At 39.5% G+C, this 12,392-nt stretch overlaps 1 protein-coding gene across 1 annotated transcript; it reads left to right on the top strand.

Annotated features, from left to right (window-relative positions):
- The first annotated feature begins 4,036 nt into the window (after positions 1 to 4,036).
- On the top strand, positions 4,037 to 5,737 carry LOC9313264 (BAHD acyltransferase At3g29680). Its single transcript, XM_002877150.2, has one exon. The coding sequence runs from the start codon at positions 4,245 to 4,247 to the stop codon at positions 5,643 to 5,645; it is 1,401 nt and encodes a 466-aa protein (XP_002877196.1). The 5' UTR covers positions 4,037 to 4,244; the 3' UTR covers positions 5,646 to 5,737.
- The last annotated feature ends 6,655 nt before the right edge of the window (positions 5,738 to 12,392 follow it).

The raw sequence follows: 12,392 nt of genomic DNA, 5'->3' as shown, positions 1-12,392 counted from the left end.
ACAAGTTGAGAAGATATTACACACTTCTCGGATCAAACAAGTAAAAGAGAGATTTTTGATAAAATGTTTGATGGTTTGCAAATGAGAGCTACAAAGAGAATATAAAGAAGAGGAGGATGAAGGAGAAGAGAGGAGAAGGAGAACATGCACGAGCATGCACAAGTCCACACTCATGCAAGCTCATGCAAAGTATCTAGGAAATTACAAAGGCATTAAATGCAAAGTTTGAACATAAAAATAAGATAATGGGCCAAGGCAAAGTGATGGGCCTTGGACCATGAATTGGGCTGATAAAGGGAGGCTTGAAAGTGTTACTTAGGCCTCATTAAAAACCTTGTCAAGAAAACCCATTGGGACAAAACTTGACAAGGGAAAAAGAGTGCGTAAGCAACACTTATCCCTTTACCGAGCACTTTGGGCCGTGATCATCATAAGGGAGATTTGGGCCACGTCTTCTTGCTTCTTGTCTAGCTCCCTAAGTAGTCCATTGATTGCTTGGTTGAACCTTTTGGATCTTGATCGAGTTAGAGGACCCGCCGGGACGATTAGTGCTTCCTCCGGTACAAGCTGCTCCTCGGCTACAAGTTGCTCCTCGGGTTCGTGTGGTGCGGTTGTGTTGGCCATGGTCTCATCAGGCAGGGTCGGCTCGGGTTACGACTCTGGTGTTGTCGGTTGGTGTCGCGAACGTGAGTCTTGTCGGGTTGATGCCAGGCAAATCCCTCCGGGCTCGTGGCGGCCGAGTCTGGAAACGCGTGGTTTTTTGTTGCCCACGGGTTGCGATTTCGTCGATTCGCTGCGCCAAGGTTTTGTTAGCTTTCTCTTGGTCGTCAGCTTTCTTCTGGAATTTAACCATCATATCCTTCAGTTCGGCTAGGGTCGTTGAGATTGCCGGGTCGGCTTGAGGATTCTGAGGGTTCGGAGGGTTAGGGTTCCCTCCTCCGGCTGGTGGTGTCTGAAGACCGTCTTCGTTCATCGTCCTTTTCGGTAATTGAGTTATGCGTCTTAGGGAAAGAGAATTCTAAAGTATCCCCACAGATGGCGCCAAACTGTGGAAGTCGAAACTACCACAATCGAGATTTGTCTAGGGTTCTAATTTAGGGATACGATTTGCGAGAATTCTCAAAGAACGACAGAATCAATTGATACCAAAGATGGTGTTCTTGATATTATTAAGAAAAAGATGACTTTGATCGTACAAGAATTTGATCGTAAAAGAAAAAGATGTTTGTGCTCTGAGAGCTTTGCGTAGTGTAGATTCTAGAGCGATATTGCTTGTCTTCTGTGAGAGCCTTGAGTCTCTTTATATAGGGGTGATAAACCGCCTTTCCAGCGATATTCTCGGAAGATTTCCATTTATCTTGAAGTCGGCGCAGAATATCGCGGATTTGGCTAATTTCCTTATTCTTCGGAGTTTTCGGAAGATTTCCCGATTTGAGTTGATCTTCGAAGGTTCTTTTTTATCATTTCCGGGTATATCGGAAATGATCCTTCTTTTCGGAAATGATGCCTTGCTTGGAAATGGTACTTTGAGGGTAAATATTTCACCAAGTCTTCGCTTCAAGTGGTTGATGATCTCACCTCGGGCGACTTACGGTCTCGCCTCGGGTGATTCAGAGACTTCCTGGTGTTCGGCTCGGATAAACAATGTGACATTATGCCCGAGCCGAAATATTTGTCGGGCTCGGGTATTCGTAGGAGAAACGGGCTTAGGAACCCGACCCATGGATGGGTTCGGTCGTTCAGACATCAAAAAGAATCGGCTCGGTTGACCGAATCGTGAACGGGCTCGGGTATTGGATTGATGGGCTCGGGTACCCAAGTTGGTTGGTAGTCCCGAACCGGCAGTGAGGATGCCCGAACCGATCCGTGCGTGATCCCGAGCTGTTTGGTCAGAGTTCCCCGAGCTGATTTAGTGATAGGTCCCGAGGCGTTCTCATAGCTCGGACTTAAAGCGGGTGGAATCCGACCCCAACATATATGTAGGTGGGCCAGCGGAAGAATTGTTACTGGATCGGGCCCAATTTAAATGCCCAATAAGAAAAATATAGTCGCTAAAACGTAGCTCAATAGTAGCCCTATATAGTGACTAAACATTCAGACGCTAATTCGTTGCCAAATTTGGCGACTAATCAAAGACTATTTTTATCAGTCGCCAAGTGCAGACGGATTGGCGACTAATGTTGTTTAGGCAACATTCAGTCGCCAAAATGTCGCTATTCAGTCCTCAAATTAAGCGACTAACTAATCAGTCGCTAATTACGTGTTTTCTTGTAGCTAGGAGTTGTAATTTTAAGTGACAATGATCAAAGTGATGACAATGCTGCAAGTATCAGTGATAAAGAGTTTCATGAAAATTACGAAGCCTTATATGAGCACTGGCTTAAAATGGTTCAGGAAAATTCATTCTTAACTAAGGAGAAGATTAAGTTAGAGGCTAAGGTTGTTGAAGCACATAATATGTGGCAGAAAAAGAAGAAGAAGCAGCACAAGCTAAAGTACAACTTGAAGAAACTCTAAAGAATTTGAGGATGCATAATAATAGCACAAAGAAGTTGGATCATATTCTGAATATATGAAAGACTCATAAGTGTGGCCTTGGATTTAAAGGAAGTATTTCAAAATCGGATTCGGTGTTTGTTTATGGTGGAAAAATCACGTCTGCATCAGAAAGTGTGTCAGAAACTGCAACTGTGGCAGAGACGGCATCTGATACGAGAACTACTACGAGAAGTGGTACAAAGACTGCATCAGCTTTCAGGAAAATTCTAGAATTGAAGAATGCACCTCGACGAATTTTTTGACCTGTTTATCATCATTGTGGAGTTGTTGGGCATATTAGGCCAAGATGTTTCAGATTGTTGAGGGAGAGAAATCGAATGGAGAACACTTACGATGTGAGATTTTGTGGTCCTACATGTTATCATTGTGGAGTTCAAGGACATATTAAGAGGAATATTTTCAGATTCATTTGAGAATTCAGTTATTAAGGTTTAAGGCGCAACAAGATTTGGGTTAGGAAAGATGATTTCTATGGAGGTGGTGTACTAGGCTATCAACCTCGTATTGCAAAGCGGGGAGAATTTTCCAAGTAGTTTTGACCATGTTGTGACTCATTCAGGGGGAGAATGATGATGTGTTTCTTGATGTTGTTTTGGAGTTAGAACTGTTGAGTTCACAAACATAGTCAACAAGGGCGAGAATGAAGATGTAGTTGCTGCTGATGGAGTTGTTGAATGAGTCAAGAAGTAATACAAGATTTTGTCTAATGGAGTTGCTGAATGATTCAAGAAGTAATTCAAGATGCGACTGTTTTTGTGTGAGTTTTGGTTTCTAGAAGATTTGAGAAGATATGTTTGGAGCTTGTTTAGAGGACGAATCAAAAAAGAAAAATGACGTAAAGATATTTGGAAGACTTGATGAAAGTGGAGTTTGATGAAAAAAAAAAGGAAAAGTGTAAAAGGAAATTTACTTTTCCTTATGGAATTTGGAAATTTTTTTTTTTGTTGATTAGGAAACCGTTTTGGCTATATAAAGAGGAGCTGAGGACGTCTTGGAGAAGTAAGAGAGATGAGGCATATAGACAAATCATTGAGAGCTTTCTGAGGGTGTGTGCGACATAGTTTCGGGGTTTGATGCTTGTGTGATCTAGCTTATTTGTCTGTTGGTGTAACGTTCGTGTGTGACGGTTGGTCCAGAGATTTGAAGTATTGAAGTCTAGGCTCCAGAGGAGTTTCACTCAGGGTTAGGTTATCCTGATTATCTAGACTCATGAGAAGTTTAGTTAAGGATAGAGATTATCCTTAAGGTTTCACGTTATAAAAAAGAGCGGTAAATCAAGAGGGTTGTGCTTGTTTTACGCATTCATACATGGCTGGTTGGAAATTGGAAATACAGTCATACATGATGTGTAATTGTGTACGATTGCAATTTTAGTTTTGGATTTAATGTTATGTATTTAGAGTGTTAAGGTAATATTATATTTATAAGAATCTGGATCTTCTTCTAGCATCAAACATTAGAAAGCTATTTTGCCTACAAAGCCAATCTTCACATGCTAACAACTGGCTTTTCACGTTATCATATAATTAACTCAATTTAATCAAATGATTGTTGACTAATGTTTGATTTCAAGTGACATAACAATAGACAAATTAAAAATTATAAAATATTAAAACATTGTCTCCGCACTTGATGAAAGCTTTGACAAACTGTTGAACTCCCAAATCTGGTTACCTTCATCAGCAATGGCGCTAAAAATAATCAAGATCTCCCGAGTCAGCCCCGCAACTGATTCATCCTGCGACTCAGTTGATCCGCTGGTTCTCCCTCTCACTTTTTTCGACTTGCGGTGGGTAAGATCCCATCCTACCCAGCAAGTCATCTTCTACAAACTCTTTAAGTCATCTCGTGAGTTTTTCTACTCCGTCATTCTCCCGAGGCTTGAGCTTTCTCTCTCGCTTGTCCTCCACCACTACATCCCGTACGCCGGTCACCTCACGTGGGATCCACAAAATCCAAAGCCCCACATTGTTGTCTTCGGCCACGACACTGTCTCGCTGACAGTGGCGGAGTCCGATGCTGATTTTTTATTTATTTCTAGCAAGGGACTACGTCCCCAGTCGGAATTACGTGTCTTGGTGCCCGAGTTATCGGTTTCGTGTGACTCGACCTCTCTATATTCTTTGCAAATAACATTGTTCCCCAACCAAGGGTTTTGCATTGGCCTAGCGGAACATCATGTTGTCAAAGACGGCGTAGGGTCAATAATGTTTATCAAATCATGGGCTCATATTTGTAAATTACTAGGACATAGAACTTTGACGTTACCTTGTCTTCCCAAGGATTTGACTCCAATTTTAGATCGTACTCTCATCAATGTCCCGCCCGGTCTTGAATCAAAGATTATGCAATCAATATGGTACTTCTCCGATGAAAAAGATGGCAAGAGAACCCTAAGGCCGCCTCCAACAGGGCATATCAGTACCGATCTTGTTCGGATCACACTCCAGCTGACTCAGGAGAAAGTCAAGAACCTTAAGGAGCAAGCCAAGCGAGAGTCAGCTCGCTCTCTTCATGATCTTTATTTGTCAACATTCGTCGTCACAACCGCTTATCTCTGGAGCTGCCTGGTAAAGACGCGCGGTGACAGTGAAGAAAGGCCAGTGCTTTTCATGTATGCAGCCGATTTTAGGAACCGGTTAGATCCACCGGTTCCAGAGAGGTACTTTGGGAACTGTGTGTTCCCTATTGGTTGCTTTGGATACAAAGCAAAGCCATTTTTGGGAAGAGACGGTTTCATCAACGCTATCGAGATTCTTGGAGACTCAGTCAAAAGTTTGGGTTCACAAGGAATTGAAACACTTTGCGAGTTGTATATTGATGGAACGAAGCAGGTGAAACCGGGTACTCAAGTTGACTCTGTTTCGGGGTCGAACCGGACTGGGGTATACGGGTCAGATTTCGGATGGGGTAAACCCGTAAACCATGAGATTGTGTCCATTGACCGGTATGCAGCGTTCACGATATCGGAGAGGAGGGATGAGATAGGTGGCGCTGAGATCGGTTTGTGTTTGAAGAAGAGTGAGATGGATACATTTATGTCTTTGTTTAATTATGGTTTGGACATTATTGTATCACGTATTTAGTGGTGCCTGCTTGCAAATTTGTCTTTTTGAATGAAAAAAATTGTTGCAATATTAAGCACAACACATTACACATATGTCATTGCTCTTGGTCAAGTAACGTTTTCCATGCATAATTTTTAAGTTTTGTTAAAGTAACCTTATTTATGTATAATCCGGATACTAAAATTTGATGCATACATTAGATACGGCTCCGTCACCCAATTTTAATTGTTTCAACTTAAAAAGTGAGGTTAAAAGGATTTTGGAAGAGGAGTATTCTAATTGTTTTTCCTAAAAAGATATCTTGTTAAGATCATCTTTTATTTATAAAAAGAAAATCGGTTTTAAACTGCAAATTGTGGAAAGTTTAGTTTTAATGTAGGTTTAAAAGTTTTTAATCAAAATGATTAATCACGTATTGCTCTTGGCGTCTTGGCCTCTTGCCTCTTGGTCGAGTAACGTTTTCCTTGAAGAGTTTCCAAATTTTGTCTAATTAACCTATATAAAACTAGATGCTAAATTTCAATGCATTCGATAAGGCTTCTTCACCCAATTTCTTTTGTTTGAACTTAAAATTTGAGGTGAAAAACAAAGTTGAAGGACGGTATTCAATTTTTTTTTTCTGTGTAAAAAAAAAAAATCATATTGACAAGCTCTTAAATTGGTTATAATAAACTGCAAATTGTGGGAAGTTCAGTTTTATTTTAATCTAGACCGATACTGAAGCATCTCTAAAAATTTTAAAATTCAACCACAAAGTTTATTAAAAGCCCTTACCAAACATACCCACTTGCTAACAGCTGGTCTGACTCTGGAGTCTGGAGTTATATGGAGTATTAAATTTGCTCCATTTAATTTAGTTATTTGATTTGTAAATGAATAAAGTTTGATTTTGCAGGAAAATGAATCTGGCGTGATATATTATTAATAGGCCCTACGAAATAAGAAAGCATTAACTGAAAATATAAATATAGTTTATTTGTGACCAAAGCAAAAGAAAAATCTTGTTTATTTACCATCTAGAGAGAGCTGATCGATCGCTGCCTACTCATCATCAATGGCGCTAAAGGTAACCAAGATCTCCCGAGTCAGCCCGGCAAGAAACTCGTCTAATGACTCAGCCCACTGGATGGTTCTTCCACTGACATTCTTCGACTTACGGTGGTTAAAATTCCATCCGACCGAAAGAGTTATCTTCTATAAACTCATCAAAAACTCATCTCTTGAGTCATTCCTCACCGTGATCCTCCCCAAACTTGAGCTCTCTCTCTCCATCGTCCTCCGTCACTACCTCCCGCTTGCTGGCCGCCTCACATGGGGCTCACAAGATCCTATACCTAGCATCGTCGTCTCTTGGAATGACTATGTCTCGTTGACAGTCGCGGAGAGCGATGCTGATTTTTACCTTATCTCCGGTAAAGGGCTACGTCCCGAAACGGAGATACGATATTTGGTGCCCGAGTTTCCGCTTTCTTGTGACTCACTATTAGTAACCATGGATCGAGAGACAAACATGGTGAAATCTCTGATTCTCATTAATGATCAAGAAAGGTTGTTACAACAATGTATAGTAAACAAACCAACTAAACCAGAATTAAACCAATGAAATCACCTTAATTAGATGATTATTTAGGTGGTTAAACCGGACATTCCAGAGCCCTTAACCGTAAGCTATTATCTACAAGTATTATCAATATGTGACTAACTATATGATTCTAATAGCATCCCTCAAGATGGCAGTGGTGCATAGATGTTGCAAACACCCATCTTGGCAATAAGCTCCCGAAATGGTGCCGGATACAATGCTTTGGTTAAAGGATCTGCTAATTGTTCTTCAGTCTTCACATACATAGTCTTAAGAAAACCAGAATCAATCTGCTCCCTGGTCTTGTAACAGTCAAGTTCCACATGCTTTGTTCTCTCATGAAATACTGAATTGTTAGCAATGTGAATCGCAGCAGTATTGTCACAATAAAGATAAGCAGGAGGCTTGAAAGGAACTTTGAAGTCATTAAGAAGCCTAGAAAGCCAAATCATTTCCTTAGTACCAGAAGACATTGCTCTAAACTCTTGACTCTGCAGAACTCATAGAAACTGAATCTTGCTTTTGTGAACGCCAAGAAACCAGAGAGTTACCAATGAACATGCAGTAGCCAGTAACTGATCTTCTATTGTTTTTACAAGTTCCCCAATCAGCATCAGTATAACCTCGGAGATCAAATGTATCATCTGCAGGATAAAACAGACCCTGCCCTGCTGTTCCCTTCAAATATCTCAAGACTTTATGCACAACAGTCAAATGAATGTCTCTTGGATCATGTGAGAATTGGCATAAAGTATTGACAGCAAAAGCAATATCTGGTCTTGTTAACTGCAAATACATCAATTTCCCCACCAGCTTTCGATATGCGGATGGATCACTTACAGGAACTCCAACATCCTTCCTTAGTTTCACACTTGGATCCATAGGAGCAGCAGATGGTTTACTTCCAAGAAAACCAGTTTGAGAAAGCAATTCCAAAATGTATTTTCTCTGACAAATTGAAATACCTTCATCAGTTCTGGCTATCTCCAAACCAAGGAAGTACTTTGCTGTACCAAGATCTCTTAATTTGAAAAACATCTTCAGTTCTTCTATAAATCCTGCCACTGCAGCATCACTATTACTGACAATCAAGATATCATCCACGTAGACTAGAACACCAAGAAAAACTCCATCAACATACTTGGTAAACAAAGTATGATCAGCATTAGATTTCCCAAATCCCATGGTCTTCAGAGTTGCAGAAAGCTTGAGAAACCACTGTCTCGAGGCTTGTTTAAGTCCATAAATGGATTTGTGCAATCTACACACAGCATTAGGAGGTAAAGCCTCTCCTATAAGATCTGCATAACCAGGGGGAACCTTCATATATATCTCTTCATCCAAATCACCATTCAAGAACGCATTAGAAATGTCAAGCTGATGAATTGACCATCTCAACTTAGCAGCCAACAATAACATCATTCTCACTGAAGTTAACTTGGCAACAGGAGAGAATGTTTCCTCATAATCCAAACCCTCTTGTTGAGTATAACCTTTTGCTACTAAGCGCGCCTTGTATCTTTCTATACTTCCATCTGCATTATACTTGATTGTAAAGACCCACTTACAACCAATAGCCTTCTTATTCGCTGGCAAACAACAAATACTCCATGTGCGAGTTCTTGTCATAGCACCAATCTCCTCCTTCATAGCAGTACACCATACATCAAAGTCTTTTGCCTCTGAATATCTTTGTGGGATTATATCATTTGTGATGGTATTAATGAAAGCACGAAAAGGCTCAGCTAGATATGAATAAGAAACATAATTTGTGATTGGATAGAGTATATTAGGATTAATACTAGTAGTATTATTATAACAAAGGAAATCCTGCAAGTGTTTTGGGGGTTTCTTTTGTCTAGTAGACTTTGACTCAGAAGGAATCAAAGCCTTAGAGGATGACACATCTTGATGGGGATGTGCATCAGGAATTGATGTTTGCACAAGAGGCAAATCATCGGTTTGGGCAGGAAACTGTAATAGAGGAAAGAAAGCTTTCATATCATCAGTGATAGTAGATGATAAGAAGGGAAAAATATCCTCATGAAAAATGACATGTCTTGAAATAGAAACGGCATGTGTCTCTATGTCTAATAGCTTATACCCTTTATAACCTGTGGGATATCCTAAGAAAACACAAGCTCTAGCCCTAGGTTCAAACTTATTTCTATGCTTAGGGGATGTTGAACTATAACATAAACACCCAAAAGTCTTTAAAGATTCATAAGTAGGAGCCGTATTGGTAAGCTTTTCATAAGGAGATTTATTTTCCAAAACAGGTGTGGGAAGTCTATTTATTAAGAACACAGCTGTTAATATACAATCACCCCAGAATTCTAATGGAATATTGGATTGAAATAAGAGGGCTCTAGCAACATTTAAGATATGTTGATGCTTTCTCTCTACCACAGAATTTTGTTCTGGAGTTTCAGGACATGAATGATAAGCAATAATTCCATTTTCAGCAAACAAATCATTGAATTTTAATTCATGTGCATTATCAGATCTAACCGATTTAACTTTCTTCTGAAATTGCGTTTGAATCATATTAATGAAACTAGGAAAAACATGCAAAACATCTGATTTATTCTTTAGTAAATAGACCCAAGTAGCTCTACTATAGTCATCAACAATTGTTAAGAAGTATTTAAAACCATCTATAGTAGGAACAGAAAATGGACCCCAAGTATCTATATGAACTAAATCAAATGCAGATTTACACATGTTTTGTCTAGATTTAAAGATAAATGTTTCTGTTTTGACAAGTGACAAACATGACAAACAGGTAAAGAGTCTTTATTTATCTTTATATCTTTGAGATTCAAAACATCAGATAACAAATCAACTTTTGAATGAGCAGGGTGACCTAATCTCTTATGCCATGTATAGGAATCAACAACAACAGAAGAACAAACAGAAATTTCAGAGCATATAGTATTGGTACCTTTTAAAGAAACATAATGATTAGACTCATTGAAATCCAAGACATATAGATTGCCAACTTGACTACCTTTTCCAATCATTAACTCCTGTGTAAGTTCCTGAACAAAACATTCATCAGATGTAAAGCTAACTTTCGATTTTAAAGTCTTTGTTAAAACACTGACACTGATCAAGTTAAATTTAAACTCAGGAATATAAAGCACATTGTGGAGAGAGATTGCATCAGATAGCTTAATGTATCCTATGCCCACTATTCTAACAGTACAATCATTAGGGAGTCTTACAAAGGTATTGTCTAAGGCTCTAAAATCTATATAAAGGCTTCTATTATGTGTAACATGATGAGTAGCCCCTGAATCTATTACCCAAGCTCTAGGAGACACAGCCGGTTCTTTAGAGATAGAAGAAATGAGCATGTCATAGTAAGAATTAGAGTATAAAGCCAGAAAGGTACCTGAAATCTGAGAAATCACAGGTACAGAAGTTGAAGTCGAGGCACAAGACTGAGTCTGTATAGGTTCCACTGATGTAGTATGAAGCTTGTTGCTAAGATAAGAAATCACAGTCTGTATCTGATCATTTGACAACTCTTCATAATCTTTCTTTTCACTAGATTGATCAACCACTGGTGGGAGTTGTGTCACAGCAGCAAGATTTGTAGTCCCAATAGTCTGAGCCTTCTTCCACTTAGCTCCAGGAGGGTACTCATGCTGTTTGTAACATTTGTCAGCAGTATGACCAAGCTTGTGACAGTAGGAACATTTAGGCTTCTGATATGAACCTTGAGTCAAGTTGACATGAGACTGGTCAGATGTTTGTGACGCTTGAACCTGAAATGCTGCAGCCGGACTGGAGAGAATAGAAGTATGAGAACCTCCTACAATCCGCTGACTCTCATCTTGGTCAAGCATGTTGTATATCTCTGTCAAACATGGTCTTGGCTTCATATTTAGAATCTGTCCTCTGATATGAGCAAAACTATCATTTAAGCCCATAAGGAACTGTATGATCTTGCTAGTTTCAGCTTCTTCAATCAATTCTTTAACATGATCACAGTTACATTTCTTCACCGAAATAACTCTAGTATTAGCCAATTGTTCCCAGAGTGTTTTCTTCTTGGTGTAATAAGTTGACAAATCCAAGTTACCTTGCTTCAAGGTATGAATAGATTGTTCTAACTGATACTTGTGTGGAAGATTACTGACACGAAACCTCAGAAAAAGATCATTCCACATCTCAGCAGCATCCTCATAGTATAGAATACTATCATATATTTCCTTATTCACTACATTCAACATCCATGCTTTAACCATGCTATTACACCTACTCCATATCTTGAACATACGATTATCAATTTCAGGTCGCGGAAGAGATCCATCAACAAAACTCAGCTTATTCTTTGCATCCAAACTCATCTTCATAGCAATTGACCAGTTATTGTAATTCGTTCCATCAAGAATGTGTGAGACAATAGACAGACCTGGATGATCAGAAGAGTCAAGGAAGAACGGACTATGCGCGTTAGCAAACGAGTCAATCTCTGCGGAAATCGATTGAATCTTGTCTCGCGCAGCCGTGTAAGTAAGAGAAGGAGCATCCACGATGTCATCGGCCACTGGATACGAAGATCCAGCTCGAGTCTTCATCGGAGAGTACTCTGAGACCGGAGATTTGTTCCGATTTGGTGTTTTCTTCTTTTGTTTCCCCATGACGAGTGAATCGAAGCTCAAATGTGCGATAAGAAGCTAAATCAGAAGCTCAGAAGGTGATTATGCTCCGTTTAAGCTCAAATTTGACACAGATCCGGAATCGATGCAACAATCCGCCGGTGAAAAACGAAGAAGATGAAGAAAAACAATGAGAAATCGATGAGAAATCGAAGAAATTCAGAGAAACGCAAGCAAAAAATGCTCTGATACCATATTAGTAACCATGGATCGAGAGAGAAACATGGTGAAATCTCTGATTCTCATTAATGATCAAGAAAGGTTGTTACAACAATGTATAGTAAACAAACCAACTAAACCAGAATTAAACCAATGAAATCACCTTAATTAGATGATTATTTAGGTGGTTAAACCGGACATTCCAGAGCCCTTAACCGTAAGCTATTATCTACAAGTATTATCAACATGTGACTAACTATATGATTCTAATACTCACCTTCGGTTCTTTCTTTGCAAATCACTTTGTTCCCGAACCAAGGGTTTTGTATTGGTATATCAGCTCATCATTCTGTT

The sequence above is a fragment of the Arabidopsis lyrata genome (genome assembly GCF_000004255.2).
Source record: "Arabidopsis lyrata subsp. lyrata unplaced genomic scaffold ARALYscaffold_5, whole genome shotgun sequence".
NCBI lineage: Eukaryota > Viridiplantae > Streptophyta > Magnoliopsida > Brassicales > Brassicaceae > Arabidopsis > Arabidopsis lyrata.
This window is presented reverse-complemented; position numbering and strand designations above follow the sequence as displayed.